We start from the raw sequence: 23,004 nt of genomic DNA, 5'->3' as shown, positions 1-23,004 counted from the left end.
GTGTTGCTAAACTGGAGCAAGTTCAGTGGAGGGCTCCCACGATGGTTGGGGGCTGGAGGACTTGGTGTAGGAAGACGGGCTGAGGGAACTGGGCTTGTTTAGCCTGGAGAAGAGAAGGCTTCGGGGCAAGGCTACGGCAGGAGTTTCAGAGAAAGGGTTAGCGGCGTTCCCACACGTAGGTGGAGGTTACTGAGAAGATGGAGCCAGGCTCTTTAAAGAAGTGTGTGGCAGGAAGATGAGAGAGAATGGTCATGAGCTGAAGTCAGGAGGTTCCAGCCTGATGAAAGAAGGCAGTTTTTCATGGTCAGGGAAGCATTGGCACAGCAAACCAGAGAAGTTGTAGAGTCCCTCCCTGGAGGCTTTCAAGACCCAACTGGACAAAACCCTGGTCTGGTTTGGAATGAGTGTTAACCCTGCTTTGAGCAGGAGGTTGGGCTAGAGACCTCCTAAGGTCCCTTTCAACCTTAATTATGACTCTAAGATAATAAAAAAAAAATACTGAAACTGGCTAAAAAAAGGAGATATTGTTTTGAGTGTTCTAGTATGGTAAGTGCCAATGCAATCTCCTGCATCCCCACTACTGACTTTTATTGTACCTTAAGCAGCTTAGCTGTGCTAACGCCACAGTGGCAGAAACCCACCCCAAAGAACCCTAAACCACATTCCATGGACATATGCACATAAATCTTTCATAATGGTCTTGGTACTGAAAAACAAATACATAGTATTCTTTCTACTGCCTGTCATCAGCACCACAGTTCATCATGTCATCAACGGCAGAGTAGTAATCAGAAATGAAAACTTTCATCCAGAATCCTCATTTTGGGTGAGGTATGTGATGTGTTTTACTGTTGGTAAGAAGGTAGATATGCTTTTGATGGTTTGCCTTTCTGCTGTTTATACTGTATGAAATAGCATTAATAGGTGAATACTACAGGCAGACAATAAATTAACCATTCCTGTGGAGTGGATGATCTAATAAGTTGTCATCATCTATGTAGTACTTGAGTACAGAATGTATTTTGGTTGGGTTTGTCTTTGGGAACATACAAGTACTGACTAATAGAACTTCCTAGAACACAAGTTATCTAACACGAACAGTAGTAAAATGGTTGTAGCACGTCATGACATTCTCCCCGCATGTATACAGGTAGTTTGAGGTTCTGACTAACGTGTGCTAGTTTAATTAGCTTATACTTTCATTGTTTTTCTCTTAAAAAGGCTTTCGTATTGGCTTTCCCATAGAGTCATGTTGTAGCATAACTCCCTTTTGAAAGTATAGTGATTAAGTCTTCAAACTCAGCGAAAGATGTTATTTGCTGTGCATTTTTCAAATTCTGCTGCAGAAACAATATGACCTAAATATTTAATCAGGCTTAGTAGAATTGGCTTTTTTATTGCTGCAGATTAATCTAGTTTCTCTGAGCTAATATATGTGGCATGTATGTCTTCAAGACCTTACTTTTTCTCAATAATGTTAAAGATTTATAGCCTTCATAAAATCTGGCGTGCACCAAGAGGAAGATTATGAATTACAATTACTTAAACATTAGCACTGGGAATTTTTCTTTTGAATCCGGTATATGCTGTTTCAGACTAGGTTGTATTTATAGAGGGGTTAGTGAATACTGTTTTTATACCACTTTTCTATACCCTGCCCAGTGTTCTTCATTTCTGTGTTGTTAAAAAGATGGTGGCCTGGTGCTGTTCATGTTTTTGTCTTTGATATATTTATTCTAAAATTGCAGTTGACTTCACTAGAGAAAATATCAGCTTTCTCCTTTAAATAAATAAGGATGTAAGTGGCTTTGCATGTTTTGCTTAGTGCTGTTGTCTTGTTCAAGTCTGTCCCTAAAATTTGTGTGGGGGTATCATGAATTTCAGCACTTCTTATTTTTTAACTCTTATTTTGTGAGGTGTTTAGTCTGTGGTTGTAGTCTTGTGTACACCTCTTGAATTACGTGGAGTTTGAGTTAAAAATTGGAGTGATATGATCACTTAAACCAAAACAATTGCAGTGACCATTTAGGACATGGAATTTTCTTCAGAAAAACAGGAGAAACAGCAGGTCTGGAATAATCTTCAGCAAAGTCTCATTTGTGTATTGGTTCTGATTATCTGCATGTTTCACACAAGGTTCTCGGAGGGCTTCCAGATGACCAGGGAGACTCAGTAAAGCTGTAGGAAGCCATGACATCCATTCATGCCCTGGCAGCCAAGAGGGCAAACCGCATCCTGGGGTGCGTCAAACACAGCGTAACCAGACGGTCAAAAGAGGGGATTATCCCGCTGTATTCAGCGTTGGTGCGGCCTCACCTCGAGTACTGCGTGCAGTTCTGGGCCTCACCATTTAAGAAGGATGTGAAGGTCCTTGAATGCGACCAGAGGAGGGCAACCAAGCTGGTGAAAGGGCTGGAAGGAATGTCCTATGAGGAGCAGCTCAGGACTTTGGACTTGTCTAGTTTGGAGAAAAGGAGGCTGAGGGGCGACCTCGTTGCTCTCTACACCTTCCTGAGGAGGGGACGTGGAAAGGGAGGTGCTGAGCTCTTCTCCCTGGGATCCAGTGGTAGGATGCGTGGGAATGGTTCAAAGCAGCGCTGGGGGAGGTTTAGACTGGACATTAGGGAGCATTTCTTTACCGAGAGGGTGGTCAAACACTGGAACAGGCTTCCTCGAGAGGTGGTCGATGCCCCAAGCCTGTCAGTGTTTAAGAGGCATTTGGACAATGCCCTTAACAACGTGCTTTAACTTTTGGTCAGCCCTGAAGGGGTCAGGCAGTTGGACTAGATGATCGTTGTAGGTCCCTTCCAACTGGAAATATTCTCGTGAGATGTAACTCTGCCATAACGCGAGTGGCAGTTCAGCTCACAGCTAACCTCCACCTCCCCAGTGGCTCTAGCCATCAAACTCCCATTGATTTTTTAGTGTTTCTTTGATGCCTTTGTTTAACTGCTGTCATCAGAATACCTTTACTGATTTGGATTGTCCAGACTGTATGGAAAGGAAACTTTTCTCTGCCTTCATCAAATCTGCACTTACTTACAAATAAATACAGATATATTGCGTTAATTTTTATACATATATAAAAACTTTGTTTCCCCTACTTGTGCCTGGGTTGCAGGCAGGGAATAACGCGTACAGGAAGGGTCTCTGCCCCCTCTGACGTCGGAGTGATGATGAGAGCGTTCATTTTAGCTACTGCTGATTCAGACAAATCTAAAAAGCTCTCGGGAAGAGAGGACCAGAGCGCCAGGATTACAGGAGATTGGTATAAGCAGGTGAGAGTATACTCACAGCAGTCAAGTGTAGGCGTTTGAAGATTTATTAGAACAGGCTGTCCTTGCAGGGTGGCAGCATGAAGGACGATTTGAGAAGTTGGGGAGAGTTACAAGGAAGAGCAATTTCCCTCTTGAGCAAATTTACTTTTTTTTTTCTTTTTGTAGAAGAGTTTGTTGGGTTTTTTTCTTTTCCTTTTTTTTTTTGTTTTTCTCATTTGCCCAGCCAATGCTGAAGCTTCCTCCCTGCCTTCTCATTTTATACCAGCTGCTGGGCAGGATTAGACAATGCCGGGATCGGGGAAGTAAACACTGTCATGGGTGCCAGAAACTTAAGTAGAAGATATTGTCAGGTAGTATGTAGTTTACAGGTCTCTTCAGAGATGTCAGGTTCTCTATGCTGTCTTTTCTAGTGTCAAATTATTTTAGGTATATTTTTATTCAAAAATACGCATTATTCATGGTTAGCAAATGAGCCTTTTCTGTGTTGGTTTTGGTGTGTTGTTTAATTTTGGTTTCTTTCTTTCAATTCCCCACCCACTATGTGTAGTACAGAAAGTGAAAAACAAACAAGAAACCCACAAAAAACCACCCATGGGAGTAAACCCTTGGAGACTTCGAAATGCTATGTTCTGACTTGAAAAGAGTTGGCTTTGGTGCTTTGGCTTGATCCCTGTCAGTTTTGAGCATCTTCACTTGTCTTAAAGATGTTGTTGGGTTTCCATGTTCATGGTCATTTCCAACCCGTTCGTATTCTGGAATCACAGCTGATCAGATGTGAGAGATGGGTGACTACCAGACAGAGAGGTTCCTGCCACTTTAGTCTCCAAAATCTCGATGCTAACCTCTGTTGGTTTGGATCTGAAAATTTTGGGGTTCTATGGCTTTAATAGCCTTGGCTATTAAAGACAAAGAATGCTGATAACTTAAAGTTTAATGGAGCATATGGAATTTTTTTTTTCTTTAATAAATTTAAATTTCTAGAGAATATAGCTATGGTAATATTTGTGTAGTGAGAAGGCATTAGAGGAGCTTTTTTTTTTTGAGGTAATGAAAATAATAAAAAAGTGAACGTTTATTGTTATGTAAGAATGTATATATTTTTTTAGCTGGGATAACTCAAGTCCACCATGATTTCCCAGACTTATGTAACCAGACACTCCACTTTTTAGCTATTAGAAGTTGACACTGTAATGTTTTCTTATCAGAATTCAAGATGTTGATCAGATGGCTTTTACTTTTTATAAGAGGGAATTATAATCTTCTTCTGGAGTGGGATTTTAGTACAGTATGAGCTGAAGTTTTGTCCTCAGGGTAAATAGAATACATGAATAATAAGTGCATACAGACCATCAATCAAATATAGTGTTCCTTATTTTCTGCAGTATTGCTTTTTCAAAATTTTCAGTACTTTATTGTAGTTGACGATTGTCTTTTGCTGTAAAGCAAAAGTAATATGCCCCATAAAACATACAGAAGACAAAAATTCCGGTAACATGTAACTGTAGATGTAGCAGCTGCTAGAAAACTGATTTCTGGTGAATCAGGTAAGTCTGATTTCAAACTCAATATCCATGATTAGTCAGTGAAAGTTGGATGTAAATTCTTCTTAATGTACATATCTGTTGAGGGATCTAAGCCTTGATTTTATTCAGGTTTAGCTTAGAGGTTTTAATAATGGAGATGCTTAGTCTTTAATATGATGTAAGCTATGCTGGTCATAGTGGCTGTAATGCAAGTTAGAAGAGGCAGGTTTATGGGACTGCGTTGCTCTTGGTGTGGGTGTAAAATCACACCTTTCAGTAAACAAGTTCAACTTTGAAAATAGGAATTGCCTTGCCCTTGTTACTTGAAATGGTGAAAGGGAGGATTGCAGAATTGCATTGGCCGTATTGTATAAACACGCAAGAGGACTGGTGACGCTTGAAGGTTGTTTTTCCAAAGTATGACACTTGAAGAAGTGGCACCTTCAGCCAGCAGCTCCACCAACACCTGGAGCCGTCTCTGAAAGCCGTCTGCCCAAAGAACCGGTCCCTCCTGTGCTCGGTCCCGTCCGTGCTGTGGCAGGATGAGGCGATGGCACCGAGGCTGGCAGCGGTGGGAGGGCAGTGCTGCTGGCACTGTCTCACCCTGCGTCTGTCTCAACAGGGCACGAAACCTCTGGGTGAAGTTTTGGGGAAATTTCTTCTCCTCCCATCGCACGCTGCGTTTTCATCCGGTTTGTCAGTTAAGCCGAAATGTGGTCATCGTGCTTTGGAGATCAAGTCTTGTTCTTCCCATCTGTGGAGAACATTGACAGGGGTCAAAGATAAGTGATAATAGAAGGTGCTTTCAATTTCTTGACAAAAGCCAAACAAGGTCAAATGGCTGGAATGAGACCTATAGAGGCTTGAAATAAGGTACAGTTTGATAGTAGCAAGGCTGGTGCAATATACTAAGTGGGAGTAGTGGACTCATGACCATTTAAATCTTCTAAGCAACATCATTCTGAAAGATGCTCTTTAATGTGGTTTTGGAAAAAATTCTGTGGCCTCTGTGGGTAGCTGGAAGGGCAGGCTCATGTGTTCAGGGTTCCCCTTGGTACGGGATCCTGTAAATACCATACTTTATCTTCTCCATCCCTGGCCTGTGGAGTGAAGAGAATAGCCTGTGTTGCTCAAAACATGCTGTGGTCAAAAAAAAAAAAAAAAAAAAGCACGATGGCTTAAGAAATTGCCTCCTTGCAGCTGCTTCCTCTCCTGAAAACTAGTATATCTGCAAATCAAGTGCCAAAAGGGATTGTGTGTTCCTCAACTTCCAGAGCAGAGGTAGGTGACTGACTTCAACCCAGTAGTGAATGCTATTTAAACTAAAGCAATGGGAGACGGTGGTTTTGATAAAAGTCTTGGGCTTAGAGCCTCACTGATTGCACCCACGGATCAGCTGTTGGTGGCACTCTTTTCTGTCCTGTTCTTTGCCCAAGGCGCACGAATAATTTGGTCTCCTGAGAGAATGTTTTAGCCACATGTGACTGTGTCCAGTAGAGGGATTATAGAGAGATACTACCCTGTGAAATGCAGACAGTTGGGTAGATAACCCATTGGCCAAGTTTCAACCTATGAAGCTATAAAATGATGTTGTTTTGATTTGGTAAGGACGTTGTAGCCTAGAGTTCAGGTGTTTGCTGATCCTCAACAAAGTCGGCAAAGGAGGCTCTATTTCACAAATCACTTAGTCTTCACTCTCTGCACTGGAAACTTTCCCAGTTTAGCACTCCAAGGGTGTATGTCTGTACTGGAGAGATACCCAGGCTGCAGTGGGGATAGCAAACAGTCTGGTAGGAGCATCTTGATGCTTATGAAGAGCTGTCTTAATTATCTCACAATGTATTAGGCTGCTTAAGGCACTTTATGGAGGACTTGCCACACACTATACCGTGGGCTGTACACCATTATGCAGTCAAGTATTTTCTATGTAAAACCTATAATAATAGATGTTCGAGGTATATTATGTGTGTGCTTCATAGTTTACCAGTGATGCAGTTTGTTGCAGGTGAACTGCTCTAGTTTATTCTCCTTCCCATTATGAGTGGGAGGATATCCTGTGAATAGGCATACACAGTATCTCTTACTCGAGAGCATTCAGATTTGGTTAGTATGCATACTACATATGTTATTGATTGCTCTATAGATATTTCATGGAAGTGATTGTAGTTTTTCATGAAAAAGCTGACCAGGTCTTAAGTGTGTAACTCAGTTATGATAAAGCACCATGTTTGAGGAATTAGAATTAACTACAGGAATACTCTACCACTGGAATCCCAGGCTGTGAGAGCAGTTTGCACTGATCAGTAATTCTGTAAAGTGAGATGTCAATTTCCATGAAAACCAGTTAAATTTTGTGAATACTCTAAGGTTTTTTTAATGGTTAACTTTATAAACAAGGTTCAGACTCGTGCATTTATATTTTCAGGGTGAATTGAGAGGCGCAAAACCTCTTCTTAATACTACCAACCGAAAAAAAAAAAAAAAAAAAAGCCCAATTTCTCGCATCTCTAACATGTGAGACTTGGCGAGTTCCCTTTGCGGTAGTGACAGAACCAGCGTATGGGCACAGGCTAACAGATCCTTCTGTCTTTTGAAACTGTTGCTTTATGTCAAACTGCTCCATTGCTTACTTGGCATCTTCCATTGACTCTTGGCACAAAAAGCAAGGACGTTAAACCATAAATTAGCTTTCTTAAAGGAAAATACCTCTCTTTTCTGTTTTTTCTCCCTTTACCCTTGTCTTTCAGTTATACCTGCCGCCACTTGCGGAGATATGTATATGTCTTGGACAAACTGTATTTCCCCCACTCTCACTGCTCTACGCTGCAGCATTGCTTCTCGACCCTCAGTGACAATGGAGAGGAACTCTTGTCTTTAACTTGTTCTCACATTCTCAGATCCTATGCTTCCAGGTTATTAACCTCTGCTCTCCATTTACTGCATGCTGCATGCTCTGTGACTGATCTGTGCATGTGTTCAGTAAACCGATGAATAACATTAATTTCTAAGGGGATGGTTTGTGTCTTTATGGCATCCTTGATGTATGTCCTAAAAAGTGTGGTAGAAATGGGAGTCTAATAATGGTTTGGTTTTGGTTTGTTTTTTTTTTTTAATTTAGAAGACAACTTCTGGAATTAATGTGTGGCCTTTGGAAGTTTTAAATGCTTTTTATGTTAAAGTATTTTAATCCTTTTCCAAAGCTATGACATAAGAACGTAAGCTGTGATTCACAAAGCTTCCATAGAGTTATGTAGTTTGTTTGGAATTAGTGCAAAGATCTAAGTTGTCTTACATGTAAGTGTCTAATACTTTCTTGACGCCCGTTATTTTGGTAACATTGTCTATACAAATTGCTTTTTGGGAATGGGAACGATAGAACTTTTTTCCTCAAGTTCAGTAAATTGTCATGGCACTTAATGATAAATTAAGAAAGATCTGCCTTTTTTGATATGCCTGATCAGTTTTGATTATACAGAGTAAGAATGGTGAGAATCCATCAGCCCAAAATGACAACATAAAATCCTTGTTCATGATGCAGAAATATAGCTACTCTACAGAAACAGTAAAATAGTGGGAATTTCAAAATAAATTCTACTTGCAATACCCAAATGTTTTTTTGTTTTGTTTTGTTTTAAATTTTAAAACATTTAAAAGCTCCAAGATGTTTACTCCCAGTAAAAATTTAAGTTTTACTATTTCACTGTTGACGCTGCAGATAATAAAATACATTGACCAAGATGCTAGAAGTTTTAGGAAAACAAGGAAAAAATTGCATGACAAAATTGATCAGAACATGGAAAGCATCCAGGGTGGAAATGCAGCTTCCCAGCTAAGCCAGCATACAATAGCAATAGACCACACAGTAAACATAAGTAAAACCAGCTTGATTGTCAAGGGAAGAAAATATGGCATGCAAGCTGAAATAGCTCTTTTTGTACAAAAGAAATTTTATAGTAGTACATAATGATGGAGAGTTACACTGAAGCATCTCAACAGGAGATGAAAATCTAGCTGTCCCAGGGGCATTCTCCAGATTAATTTGGAACAGGGGTATGGTATTAAAGTAGGCAAAAACCTAAGATTTCAAAGGCGTTAGTTAAAAATGAATAATAATAATGAGGGTAGTCCACACCAAAATCTTGTTTAAGATGGAATGTTTTACATGTAGGAATGATATCCTGAAAACATAAAAGAAATAGCATTAATTATTCCAGCCTATTTCAATGAAATTTTGGTAATTCTGTACAACGGCAACACTACAACATTAAGTTGACAAAATCGTCCTTGGGAGACTAAGTGCTACTCCATGGATTTTGCATCTTTCAAGTGGCTTTATGGATGAAAATAAGCACTGAAAATAGGCATTTTCATATAACAAGCTTGTAAAGTTTTTAGAGCAAAAAGTTCATCTAGTTAGTCCCCATGCTGAAACTGATGGAGAAATAGTTTACTGGTATTACTTTCTGAAACGGGAGTTATGCATCAGTTGAGATATATTAGAATATATCAGCCTAGGAGATTGTAAAATCTCTGGCTTTCGTTAGAGGCTATCCTTTTATGAGATAGGAGGACAGAGTATTTGAAATAGAAATTGCTGCTTGAAAAATATATAGGTAGCAGGTTTTAGTGGCTAATTCTCTGTTGGTTTTTTGGTGATATATGATTAGAAAAGTGTGTGCCCAGGAAACTTGTCTGCGTAAGTCTATAATAGCGTCAAATATAGTGGCATAAATGGAGGTGCCCAAAAAAGTGTTTTTTGCGTGAATCTGTGCATCCGTCCCGTATTAAGTCCTGCAGTATTTTATCCTGTGAGCAGCCTGCTTAGGGAAGAGATGGAATGCATAAATTACTAAAGGCAGAGGATAACTAATTACGGTGATTTATAAATCATGACACTCCCATCCAGGCCTCTTTGCAGTGCTCCTGGTAAAGAATATAAAACTTAGCCCTGAGTAATGGCTGGTCTCCAACACTGTCCTGATACCCCTAGATGATGTTGCCTATCTTCAGACATCCTATAGAATTAAAGTTTTTATTCCTCTTTTGGTACATTTTGTGTGCAAACATGAATATGTATATGAACAGTTGTACCTTTAATTTGGAGGTGGGGAGAGGAAATTAATAAAAGTAAAACAAAGGAGAAAAGGTGAAGGCGGCTTTGGAATGATGGCACTGCCTAATTAATAGTAGTTAATAACCACTGTTTTCCCTTAAAGCACTTATAAAAGTGCGTTTATGCTGCTGGCTGATCAATGTTCACATTTTCAAGCTATCACAGATTTGTGTGAGATCCTGGTGGTGACCTGTCAAATCTATAAGCACACCCACACCGCATCCCACACTTACTGAACAGCTAACCCTGGTTAAAGTGGGGGAGAAAGGAAGGAAAATAGTATATATTCTGATATCCCGCCCGGAGTAAGCCTGCAGCACCAGGTCTCCAGGCAGCTTTAATTGGGATTTAGTGCCAGTCTTGCTTTCGGTGGCTTTTCTAAATTATAAAAACAAGGGAGACACAACACCTATTTTATTATGCAATGCGTTAGCATAGCATAAATATTGAGCCTGGGATTGTAATCTGTCATTGCTACTGTCTAATAATTCTGTTGTGGCTGTGCTATTTATTGATTATTGCAGTAACTGTGCTTCGTGATGTGAAGTATGTTCTCCCACCCTTACCGTTATGGTTTCCTTTTGAATTGCATGTCCATCATGTGATGTTTTAATGCTCGTGTGTGTTCCCTTTTTCTTTTAAACCTCTTTGGGTTGCAGTCAATCTCAGGAAAATTGTTTTTGAAAACGAAACTGGCTTAGTGCATGCACTAGCAAAAGGCAGCTAACAAGCAATGATTTGTTTTGGGATGCTGAACAAATTAAGGACAGTTTTATTTTCATAGCTAGCTTGACATTGTTTGTGTGAAAGCAGGAAATATGGTCTTGCTGAGCCTTGTAAATTGAGTAAACATGTTCGTGAAGCAGTAGAGCAAAAGGAAAAATTATATGGATTCACTTGAATTAAGTTTTTCGCCCAGAGAAAAAAAAGACAAAGAAATACGATGTCAAATTTACAGAGTTTACCCATTTTCCCTATCTTTTATTACTTAATGCTAGGTTTGTTTAAACAGCAAAATGTATCTAATAAGATTTTAATACTTCCTTTCAGAAGTGTTCTGGCACATTGTCTGAAGCCTGTAGAGGATAAGCTTTGCAGTCGTACTCCTCCCGTGCCATCAGAGTCGATGGAATTCTGCAATTACATTAATTTAAGAATGTGCAGTCTTTGCAGGATCAGAGCCTTGGAGGTTAGCTTTGAAAAATACTGCTAATTACCAGAAATGTTTCTGTCGCTGCAATGTGATGGTGAAGTACTGCATAAAGCCAACTTGTATTCATTATCCAGTTGCCAGCTCCTTTTTTCCTTGGAGTGTGAGCTGTGCTGGGGCATCGGAGCTGGATCCCAGGAATGTATAGACAGCCCTTTGTGTCATCATATGGATTACTGGCCCGTCCTTCAGTACGTACAGGAAAGGTGTCAGAGTATCATCCTTGAAAACAGCTAAAACATTTGCAAGTGTGACATATTTGCTTTGGCTTTAGTCTGTGAAGGGAAGGTGGGGAGAAACATGAGGCAGATACGTTTATGATTGAACCTTAAATGGTTTTTGCGTGGATTAATGTGATACAGGGAAGTACATCAGTTAGTATTCTTTCAAATGGGTTTTGACAAGTGTGGGTTCCTTTTCTCTGATTCTATAGATCATCTTGAGCATTGTTTACATTCAGTTTTTAAGCAGTTAATATAATAATCTCGCCTTAAGTTAGTGCAAGTAAAATGTCAGTACATCAGCCTTGTGTGAGTATTAGCTGGATAACAGAAAGTCCGGGTGTTCTCTTCAAGAGCCCCTTCAGCCTTCTGAAAACTGGTCCTTTTCTATTTTCCTGCTATTACCAATTAAAGCACTCAGTTCTTTATAACTTTTGGAAATAGTTTATATCACTTCTGGTACTTGCTCTGTGTGGTATTTGAAATATGAAGTACCAAATATTGATCCTTACTTCACTGGGAGCTTCACCCATGAGAGGCGATATTGAAAATGTTCACCACGTAAAGAGAATCAAAGCATTATTAAGAAATACTAACAGTTAAATTATAAACATCTAGTAGGTGGGACAACATATAAACACAGCAGTCAACAAGATGAGCCATATTATTTTGACTTTAATGATCATTTAAATGGGAAGGTCTCTATTTGGTATCACACCTTGGGTAAACACGGCTGTCTCTGCAAACAGATTGCCCAAGCAGAGTGAAGTCAGTGCAGGTAGGCTTCCATCCAAAGTGGTGTGTGAAAGCAAAAATGTTGTAAATTGGTGAGGCAGATGAAATTGGTTGAGAACGAGACAACTTCCAAAGGTGACAAAAAACCTTACTTCTGCAGGAAAACGATGCTTGAGTCTTATCTCATAAGGGGCCCCAGTCACAGGATCTTATCTTTATTGATAAATACCTCAATAAAAATCTGAGAAAGGAGAATAATTTGTGATGTAGTAATTGGACCTTATTGAAAAGGCTTTTTAAGTCTTTATAAGTTTTGAACAACAGCTTGCTTTTTTCACATTTTATGAATAAACCCACTTATGTCATAGGACTGGAAGTAGAATAATGAAAATGGCAGACTCTGGACCCGTCACAGGCGAGAAATACCTTCACTTCATTTATCACTAAAGCAAACTATTTTTGGAATAGTAGATAACTTAGTTTAAAAATTGTTGGTTTTTTTTTAAAAAAAAAAAAAGAATTTGTATTTCTCCAATGAAAAAGTCTAAAAATCTTGGTGGATTTAAGGGCTTTTTAAGAATAAACTAGCTCGATACTCTCTTTTGACAACACGGATTAAAAACTTTTGTTCTGTGGGATATGTTAGTAAGATTCTGTGCCTCGCCTCCAAAACTGGCATCTGACCGATGGTCTGTGGGTCCTTTTCCTTTTCCTTTCCTTTTTCCTTTCTGCTCCCACAAGCATTATTTTGTGCGCTCTGCTCAGCATCCTGCCAAGCCAGAAGGCTGATGAGAACAGAATTGGTACCCATTCAGGGATTACAATATCATTGCATTATCATAGAGTATAATTATGGGTTGGTTGGGAAATTTTTCTGGTTATTGAGACATGTCATTATTCATCCAGCTTCTAATGTCAGAGTTGGAAATTGTGCATTTTTGTGGCAATTAAAAAAATTTTTCTCTTAACATGATCACCTGTACACTGACAAATTCCAACTGCTGCTATTACCAGTGTTTAACCTAAAGACTCAAAGATGGTCTTTTTCCTGATGGGTTTAATATTCGCTGTTAATTTATTTTTTTTTTTTTTCCCCAATGCAAACCCAATGCTGTGGGTTGCTGTAATAATGATCAATTTCAGTGATTATGGTACATGCATTTTAAATTTCAGTCCTAGGTAGATAATGGAACAGCTGACAATTTAATTAACTTAATTAAATATAAGTAAGAATAAGTAAAAATGGACAAAGGAGAAAAGAGACAATCAAGCTACATTAATATTTCTTTGAGGATGCAGGCTGGTTTTTTAATACCAATATGCTGAGATTTCTATAGAGCAGCCTGTAAGTTTTTATGGAAACTCTGTTCTCTGAGCTTCCATGCAGGATGTTTTGTGTGGACTCAGTTCCCAATCTGGGATCACAGGTCAGGAGATGAGGCTTTTTCTTTGGCCACTGCAATGCTGTGGAACAACATTTCCCTGAAATCCAGTTCATTTAATCATTTTCCTTTGGGAAAAAAATAGAAATAAAAAAAAAATGGTCAAAGTTCTGTTAAATGAATATAATTTAATGTTTTATTGCTTTTTGATGGTGATTTTTAGTCAGCTGCTGATAATTTTATTGAAGGGTTGGAGTTTTTTTGTTATGGAAAGATCACTTTACACTCAACATTGAGTGACTTGGCAGAGGGGAATTGTTTATAAATAATTCTATTACAAATTATTTGTCTTTGTGCTGCACAGCATATCGATCATGAAACCAGTGAGATATAAAATCAATGCTGTGGGTATTCGGTGGGTGAAAAATTACCTAGCTCGTAGGTCTCAAAATGCAGTTTAACTGGATGTTCATCAAGTGGGTGCACCTCTAGTAGAAACCCTTGTGCATTGGTTCATTAACTCCTACCCTGTTTAAAATAACGTACTGAGAGCAGTTTTTAGGGAAGCAGTGATCAATGAAGGGGAAAGATTGCCGATACCAAAAAGTAACCATCTAAGCCTGATGCAAGCAAGGTGTGTTTTCATAGAGCCGGTAGAATTTCATGCACGTAGGTCACGCTCTTGGGATAAGAGCTCCAGGTAAACATTGACTTTGAAAGGACTTGGAAGTACTCTGAGGCAGTTTTCTGAGTTTGCTCTGCAATGATTTGGGAGATTAAGGGTAAATAAATTCTTTAATAAGGAGCCTTTTAGTATGCAAAAGTGTAATGCACTCCAGTAGCTGGAAATTGAAGCAAACCCAATTGAGACTGGCTTGTATTTTTTTTACATGGTGGATGAGTCACTGGAATAGTTTAACAAGGGCTCTGGATTTCCCAAGATTGGAATTTTTAAATGAGTTTGGATGTTTTCCTAAAAGATATGTCCAAGTCCAGCCACAGCTATTGGACTTGAAGGAGGAAGTAGCTGCGGGAATTCCTATGGCTTGTGTCAGACAAGCTGATCAAAGTGGCTTCTTTTGGCATTAAAAATTGGAGTTACAGGCAGATTGCCATCCAGGATTTTGTTGTTTTGTTTGTCTTACAGATTTCTTTGAAAGGCTACGTTTTGATTCAGAATTCTCCCTTTACAAATGTTACCTCTTCAGGTACTATCCCCCAGGTGATGTGACCCAAATAGCACAAAACAGCACAGGTTGCCAAAACCCTGCGTTCTCATGCACACACAAAAAAATTAAATGGAAAGGGGAAAAACTGCAAGAGCTATGTTCTTTCTATATAATAATCTTTATTCTTCCCACCCTGGTAAAAATTTATCACATGATAATAGACATGATCTAGACGCATTCTACCACATTAGCATGTGAAACTAAAACACATCTCGATCAGACAGAATTATTTTTAATTGAATGCTTATGATCCTACGTTCCCATGAGATGAATTTGGAACAAAACTACTTTCACACATTTCCATTGTAGCAGTATGTTTGGAGTCCGGGGGGTTTTGCGTTCATACGTAATGTCTGGCAATTAATCAGGATTGGGGAGGGTGTCTTATTCTTTTATAAGTATGTAAATAAGCTATTGTTTGGAGACTAAAAAGAGAAATATTCTATAGCTTGCATGAAGAGTTCAGGAGAATGCTAATAAAATGAATGTCAGACTGAATATAGTTTATAGCTGAAAGCAGAAGGGATTTATGCTCATGTAAGCCAATCTTCTGCTTAGACCAAAAAGCCTTACTGAGGTTCAGGTCCTCTGTAGTATCTGCTGACTTTCCTGGGGTGCAGAACAGCACCTCTTGGGTGCAGAACATCACCTCTCCAGCAGCTTCAATAAGTCATTGTCACTGGCAGCGTGGAGTGCAGTGTGGGAGTTCTTTGTTTTGTGCATCTAGGTGATGCCCTGTTATCTGTTTTGGTTTCCCAGACAGCATTGCATGAACTTTGGCTAGTGAAGGCAACTTAGTAAAATGTGTAATTATTGCCTAAATATAGAGAATTATTCACTTAGAAAATAACAAACATATGTTACTCATTCAAAACATCTTCCAATTTGTCAAATTAAAGCACAGATTCTCACCAAAGCTACGTTTTGGCTTATGCAGAAGTCCTCTTCATCATGAGCTCTTGTTGCAAATCAACAGACTGTAGCTGTGATTCCAGCACTCCTTATGTTCAGATGAAACTAGTCGAAAGTATTGACTGCAGCTAGAATTATCACAATTGATAATTGTGATTAAGATCCTGAAGTTAAGCATCAAAATGAATACCTTCCCCCCGCCCCCCCTCCTTAAATTCTGAGGAGTATCTACCTCTTGCAATGAATTGAGAACTAAATGTTTAATCCGTACCCATGGACGTCTAGAGGGAGATCTGCATGTCCACCTGGAACTGGGTAGTGCCCTAAGTACTAAAATATTTCAAAAAACTTTGCAAACCTGAGTAACAAATGAGTCACAAGTACCCTGGAAGAATAGTGGAGCAAATAACTTTGCAGGTGTCTCTTGGAGACAGAGATGCAGGTGATTAAGGGATTCAAATCATGCAGATCAACTGTGGTGATGAATGAAGTTTTAGGAAAGGACTTTGAAGAACAGAAGCAACAAGAGATTTCTGGTTTTAATGTAGGAGACAAGACATTGGCTTTTAAGGTTGGATGCAGAGTATCCCACTCCATAAAACATGTAAAATTTTAGTTCAGCAGTAATTTTTAATCAATAAACCCAAAAATCAATAGTGCAGTTAAAGAAGGGGGGGGGAAGAAAACCTCACAACATACTCTTAACATCATACGTGGCTTTCAGTTGAAATGTAATTTGGTTAATGGGATTTTGGGACTAAGATGTGTGGCTGAGTAGTCTGCTGATTTTGGGCTGATGGTGCAAGCACACCTAGTTGTTTTACACATACTGGCTGACTTCAGGATACTTAATGGTATGTTAGTTTAAAAGTGATGAGTCCAAGAGACAAACCTTATATAGTAAAATCCAGATTTTTTTCAGTAAGCCCAGACTGTCTCAAAGCAGATGTTGTGATAAGTGCTGCGGAGATGTTCTGCACAGGAGCCACAGGGTAGAGCTGCTTAGTGCAAATACCTGTGAGTTTTCATTTTCCTAATTAATTGCAGCTCCAAGTAGCATGAGTGTGGAAACATTTTTAAAAAAACAAAACAAACCAAACAATAACAATATAAGCGATTAGAAGCATCATCCTCATGGTTCTTCTGGAGTAGTTCTGGGTGGTCTCTCAGTTGTCCAGCCGTTCAATTTAAATTCCTGATTCTCCAGCAAAGAGGCAAGTGCCACCAGCGCGGTGTGGGAAGCACGTGGCAGCGAAGGCAGAGCCCCCGAGCTGCTGAGTCCCGCAGACCTGGCCTGGCTCCTCGGGGAGACGCGGAGGCTGCACAGCCCCTGGGTGGCCGGGGCACGATGGGGAGGAAAGGAGCTGGATGGGGGGAACAGGGAACGTTGCCGACTTGCTTAGCGGAGGTGCAGCGGCTAAAGGTTTGGAAACTGGCATCCGGATCCATTCATAGGGATCTAAAGGACCTGGAGCGTTCCAGATTTGCAGAATCGGTAACACTGTAAGAACTATTTCTTCTGTTCGTTTCCAGCTTCTAACGAGAACATCCAGCTACAAGAACTGTCATTTCTTCTCACATTTTGGTATCGCCATTTCGCACCACAGCCTATTTGACCAAGAAATGCAGAGGTGGGGAAAAAAAAAGGCGAGGGGGGGAATCAGTCAGCTTTTTATTTTAATCCTCCAAAGGATTGATTTAAGTTGTGTAAGGAGGTTTTGGATCCCCACGCTACAGCAGGATGTAGGGGTTGAGAGCTGTGAGCTATTCTTAAGTGTTTTTGTTCTTTCGTGTTTGTAAGCTGAATTTGTGAGAAAACATTGATGAGAATGCTCCCACTGCACCAGCCGCAGATCAGAAAAAGCAGTGGGAGAGGAAAATAAGAACAACCACAACTGGTTTCCAAAGATGACTAATCCTGCAGCCCCAGTGTAACCTCCAGGACAGTGATTAGCATTTGGCTTTTCTTCTAAATGCTGGAAAAGTTTTCTGGGGCGTCAGCCTAGCTGAAAACTAGTTCAATACGTGTACACTAATGAAAGAAGATTTTAAAGTTTCCATTTAATGTTCCTGCCTCATGTACTTGGTTACTTTAAATACTTCTAGGTGCATAACATGCAGTATCACATCTCATCTATGTTCCGTATTAGTTATCAGAACATATTATGAAAGAGGAAAATCCAATTTTGTAGGTAGGATAAAATAAGATACCCCTAAGGGAAGTGACCTGTTAGGAATCGTGGGATAGGATTTTTGACTTCCAGTAGGTGAAAATTCAACCCTTACGTTTTTTGAGCTTGCATAGATTGAAGTGCAGTCCAGCTTAGTGGTCTTCCACTGAGAACTGAGCCTCAGAGGAACCTCTACGTTGCTGAAGGTGAACCTCAACCCTACTGACTCTTAAACACCACTAAAGTTCTTGTTATGTGTTTGGTAGTGCACAGTCCTACAAAGAGCTGTGCTTCCTTAAATTAGAGTTTTACTGTGAACTCTGCTGTGATTGCTCGTCAGTTTTGCAGAATAGTTTTAAGAGAATTCCACGTAGATATTTTACTTTTCTCCACAGTGCAAAAAGATGCAAGCCCTTGCTTTCAATGTTGTGGTTGCCCAGCAGAAATTAAAAATTGATGATTATAAAAAAACCTAAAAATAAATAAATAAAATCAGATCTTTCCGATGCTGCATTTTTCTAATTAATCACTAAGCCATCCTTTTGCTACTGCAGGATTTTACCCTAAAATATATTTCCTGTATTTCCCAAAGTGCTTCGTAGTGCAATTGTGGCTTTGCTGGTTTCTACATTGACTTGGTGTTCATTTCCAGCAGGCTGTGTTCCTTGCATTTTCTTGTTTGTTGCAACTGTGCTAATTGTTTAGCCATGCTCATGGTGATTTCAGGGAGTCACCAAGTGGCTGAGGTTGGGAGGCACCTCTGGAGATTGTCTCGTCCAAGGCAGGGCCACCTAGAGCCAGTTGCCCAAGGCTATGTTCAATTGATGTTTATTATCTCCAAGGATGGTGACTCCGCAAACTCTCTGGTTAACTTGGTTGTTTTCTTACATTTAAATGCAATTTCCTGTATTTCAATTTGTGCCCATTTCCTCTTGTCCTTTCTCTGGGTACCACCGAGTCTGGCTTCATTCTCTTTCCCCCTTCCCATCCGATATTTGTACGCACTGAGATCCCCTCGAGCCTTTTCTTCCCCAGGCTAATCAGTCCTAGGTCTCTCAGCCTCTCTTTGCGCGTCAGACGCTCCAATCACTTCATCATCTTTGTGGCTCTTTGCTGGACTTGCTCCAGTATCTGCACGTCTCTACTACTGGGAAGCCCAGCGCTCCAGGTAAGGCTTCCCCAGTGCTGAGCAGAGAGGAAGGCTCACCTCCCTCGTCGGGCTGGCAACGCTCTGCGTAACGCAGCCCACGGTGCCGTGGGCTTTCTTTGCCGTGAGGGTGCGTTGCTGCTGTACGTTCAACTTGGTGTCCGCCGGACCCTTAGGTCCTCTTCTGCAAAGCTGCTTTCTGGCTGGTCGGCCCTCATCGTGCAGGATCTGGTATTTCCCCTTGTTGGGTTTCATGAAGTTTCTGTTGGCCTGTTTCTCCAGCCCGTCCAGGTCCCCCTCGACAGCAGCGCAACCGTCTGGTGCATCCGCCTCTCCTCCCAGTTCTGGGTCACCTGCAACCGTGCCGAGGGCGCGCTCTGTCCCACCAGCCGGGTCGTTAATGAAGATGTTAAAGAGCATTGGCCCCAGAATCAACGCATGGGCTATGCCGCTCGTGACTGCCCTCCAGCTGGACTTTGTGCTGTTCTCTGAGCCCATCCGTTCAGCCAGTTTTCTGTCCACTTCCCTAGCCTCAACTTCAACAGTTTGTCACAGCTTGGCTTGATTTGAAAATACCACGATTATCTTGATTGTACTTTAAAGCCTTTATACTACTGTCTGTATAGCTGATCACATTTACAAATAGCTTTAGTATCCAGAATAGTGTTGGCCTCAGATTAATCCAGATTACGCCAGCAGGGTTGTGAAAACTCACCTTTGCACACCTTTGGTTGTCACCCAGATAAATTTAAATTCAGAAAGATATTTGTATGTGCCTAGAAAGCCACGTTGTGTCTCTTCTGAATATCCCACTGAAATACAGTTTGTCTTTGGTCCCATGCTCTGGCTTTGTCATTTGTTTCCCAAGGTGGAGGGGAATTAACATCCCAATCCATGAGGGTTGTACTTGCTTTTCGTACAGTAGAATAGAAAACTGTTGGTGTTTGCTTTATCATCATGCTAATTCAGTTCTTGGAACTGTGTTCTTTGCTTTGGGAAAAACAGAGAATGACCTGGAACATCACAGAAATTTGTCTTTTTAAAAAGAACATTTTGGGGAGGGCATTTTTTTAGGAATTTGGGAGGATTTTTGAATTGATAGAGGCAGAAAGAATTACACAGGGGAATAAGATGTATAAAACTGAGTGGGAGGTAAAGCGCAAAAGCACAACCTCTTTTCTCTGTGGGAATGAGGTTAATTTCCAAATAAATTGAAGACAATGTAAATTTAATTACTGTGCAACTTGAGGGACTGGGACTTAAAAAAAAATATATCATGTTGGTTTTTAAGATGGAAAAATATTGCACAACTGCAAGTATGCTGAAATGAATCATTAAATCAAATCTGTATCAGTTTTCCCACCAATCTTGAGACTTGAGTGTGTTTGTCTGAAGGCAATAAAATAACCTCTCTTTAGAATGACAAGTTCAGTAGTGAATAAGGTAATTTAGGATGACAGAGTATGTGGGAAATAATGACCATTTTTCTACTGAAAATGTAACAAACAATAACTTTGAAGTGTTACCTAAAATAAAATCTGCTTTCTCTTACATAAGGGCTCTTCGTGCCCATGTTTCTAAATCTTACCGGTAATGTCTGTAACACCTTTTTAACTGAAGAACAAAATTAAAAACCCTGACAGGCAGACTACAGTCAAGAAACATGATTACATTTCAGCTCTGTCAAGGTTGGATTACGAAACATGGGTAAGACGTGCCTTTTGCTAAATATGGAAAGTATTTTTATAAAAGATGAAGGGACGGTCAAAGACGGAGCTCCTTCAGGATGCTGACAAGCCTTTTCCTGCTGCGAGCCACGGTGATTTTGATCGCACGCATTTGTCGTTTGGGAGAGCAGTACTGGTGATGGAGACAAAAGCTGGGCGAATTCAGTACTGCAAACATTTTTCCTTCCTTAAAGGCTTCCAGATGATCTGTTCCGAAAGTGTCATCTTCCTGCAATGATGAGTAGTTTAGAGCATTTCAAACTGCCTGTAAGATATTTCTAAAAATGTTCTGTAGATGCTGAAGATGATGCTATGTTCTTGATACGTATATGCCGTACTTGGGAGTTACGTTTGTAACCGTTACAGGTCCTTGTTCTATATTTGCACAGGTTGTTTTTCCCTTTTATGTTTGGGGGTTTTTTAAGAGCTGTAGAACAAGGGTGAGAAAACCACTGAGCTCTCCAAATTCAGGATGCGATGCGATGTTAGGAAGGGCAGCTTCATTGTTCATAGTAAAGATGCACAGAAAATGAAGCAGATGAAAAGCCCTGTTGTTATTTCTAACACATATGTAGGAACAGGCATGTGTGCTGTTGAGAGGCTCTAGCTACTAAGAAGAAAGAAATAGAGAAATTAAGAAAATAAAGAAAAATGTTAAGTAACAGGAATTAAGAAAATGCCGTGGGCTGGCTTCCCAGGATGTTGGCGCAGCACTTGTACTGAAATGGGCAAGGGCGGGCTGGGGCTTCCTAAAGCCAAATTAACCTCCATGTGGATCGTTAACTGTAGCTTTTTCCATAGTGAGTTGAACTCTTACGAAATGCTTCATTATCCCTTGTTTTGTTCAGCATCTGCTGCTGTTGGATTCTGACTGGATATTAACATCCCTTTAAAAAAAAAAAAAAATTAGTGTTCTTGATAAATGTTTTCTTTCAATGACACGGATATTTTTGAGGATGAAGAGACCTATTTTTTATTTCCTATCTATTTTGACATGAATTTTCCTTTGGAAAGAGGTTTATGACTGGCTACGTTTTGCAGGTTTATATCTAGGTACATAAATCCACAGAAATTCAACAAAGGGGATTGATGTTGACATTACGATGAAGGATGTAGACAATTTTTACTTGTGATATTTATTTTTAAAGTACAGTGTTGTTATGCTTTTACAGGAAAGGTTTAGTAATAGAGATTAAACTTAATCTTGGTCTTGGTGTTGAAAGGTATTTAATGTATTACATTATTTGACATTATCCTGCATTTTTCTTGCATTTTTCCTTTTTTCAAGTAGTAGTACCGTCATGTACCTCTGAAAATTTTTAAGCATTTCAGTCTTTTTCAAAGTATGTATACCTGCATGTCAGTGCTATTTGCAGACAGAAGTAATATTTCCAACAAATATCTCTCTCGAAGGAAGTTGTGTGTATCTGTATGTATGTGCATACATTTGTGTTACACCAAATACTGTAGAGTGAATTTTGAGTTCATGATAAAGTACCATACACTTTCAACAGAAAGCACTCTTCTTGATTTCTTTAAGTGTATTTCATGTCCAACATGATTTATTCAGAAAGGAATGCATAAGTAAAATTTTAAATTTGCTTAGAAATTCTGTATTTGTTGGTTTGAATACATGTGCCTTGGGAATTGCAGTTTGTGTACCAAGAAGGAACATCCTTCTGAATAACTGCCTGGTGAAATTGTAGGGGAATGAACAAACTGCTGCTCTGACATTAGCTTTTTTTAGTACTGCAGCTCAAACTATACATTTTTTTCATGCCTGGAAATAGTTAAACTAGACTTTTTGAGCAAAAATTCACTAACACAGCATGGATGGAGATACTCTGCTGAAGGAGTTTGTAATAAACTCAAGTCCATATTTTATGTTTTACACACTACATAAAAAACAATTGCCTTGATCAATATCGAATTTCACTCAAAGTTTAGGAAATAATAGATTAAGGTTGTCTGTGAAGTTTTAATTCAGCATCTTTGTTTCAAAAGCAAAAACACAATCTTTAATTAAGTGACTATGCATTGTTTTTTGTTCTGAAGCAGAGCGTCACTCAGTGAATGTAGTATTATTCATGCTGCCTTTTTTTTTTTTAATCGTCTTTATTCCCTGTGTGGCCTCAGGGCACACTGAACACATGCCATCTAAACTCTGTCTGGAAGACAAGAAATATTCATTTCCTTAATTAGTGATTTTTTTTAGATCCCGTGGTACTCATAACAGTTTCTCAGTGGTTCACAAATACTCACAAAGAAAATACAAAGTGTTTATGATTTGGATTTGGAAAAAAATTACTACCCATTATGAACAGTTACGGAAGTTCTCTACAGATGCAAATGCATA

General features: G+C 39.6%; 1 protein-coding gene across 7 annotated transcripts in view; it reads left to right on the top strand.

Annotated features, from left to right (window-relative positions):
* The window catches only part of DYM (dymeclin), a 221,993-nt gene that overhangs the window by 121,504 nt on the left and 77,485 nt on the right, over window positions 1–23,004 (top strand). For 5 of the 7 annotated variants that reach the window (XM_030004289.2, XM_030004288.2, XM_030004290.2 and 2 more), the window contains one exon: window positions 7,549–7,713. The exons of 1 other annotated variant lie outside the window; for it this stretch is intronic. In XM_030004289.2, coding sequence (XP_029860149.1) covers window positions 7,549–7,713 — 165 coding nt within the window. Of the gene's footprint in view, window positions 1–7,548; window positions 7,714–19,203; window positions 22,166–23,004 lie in introns of those variants that run through there. One more of the 7 variants, XM_030004293.2, reaches the window with a different exon arrangement.

The sequence above is a fragment of the Aquila chrysaetos genome, chromosome Z (assembly GCF_900496995.4).
Source record: "Aquila chrysaetos chrysaetos chromosome Z, bAquChr1.4, whole genome shotgun sequence".
Lineage (NCBI taxonomy): Eukaryota > Metazoa > Chordata > Aves > Accipitriformes > Accipitridae > Aquila > Aquila chrysaetos.
Note: the sequence above shows the minus strand (reverse complement) of the source record. Positions and strands in the feature narration are given on the sequence as shown.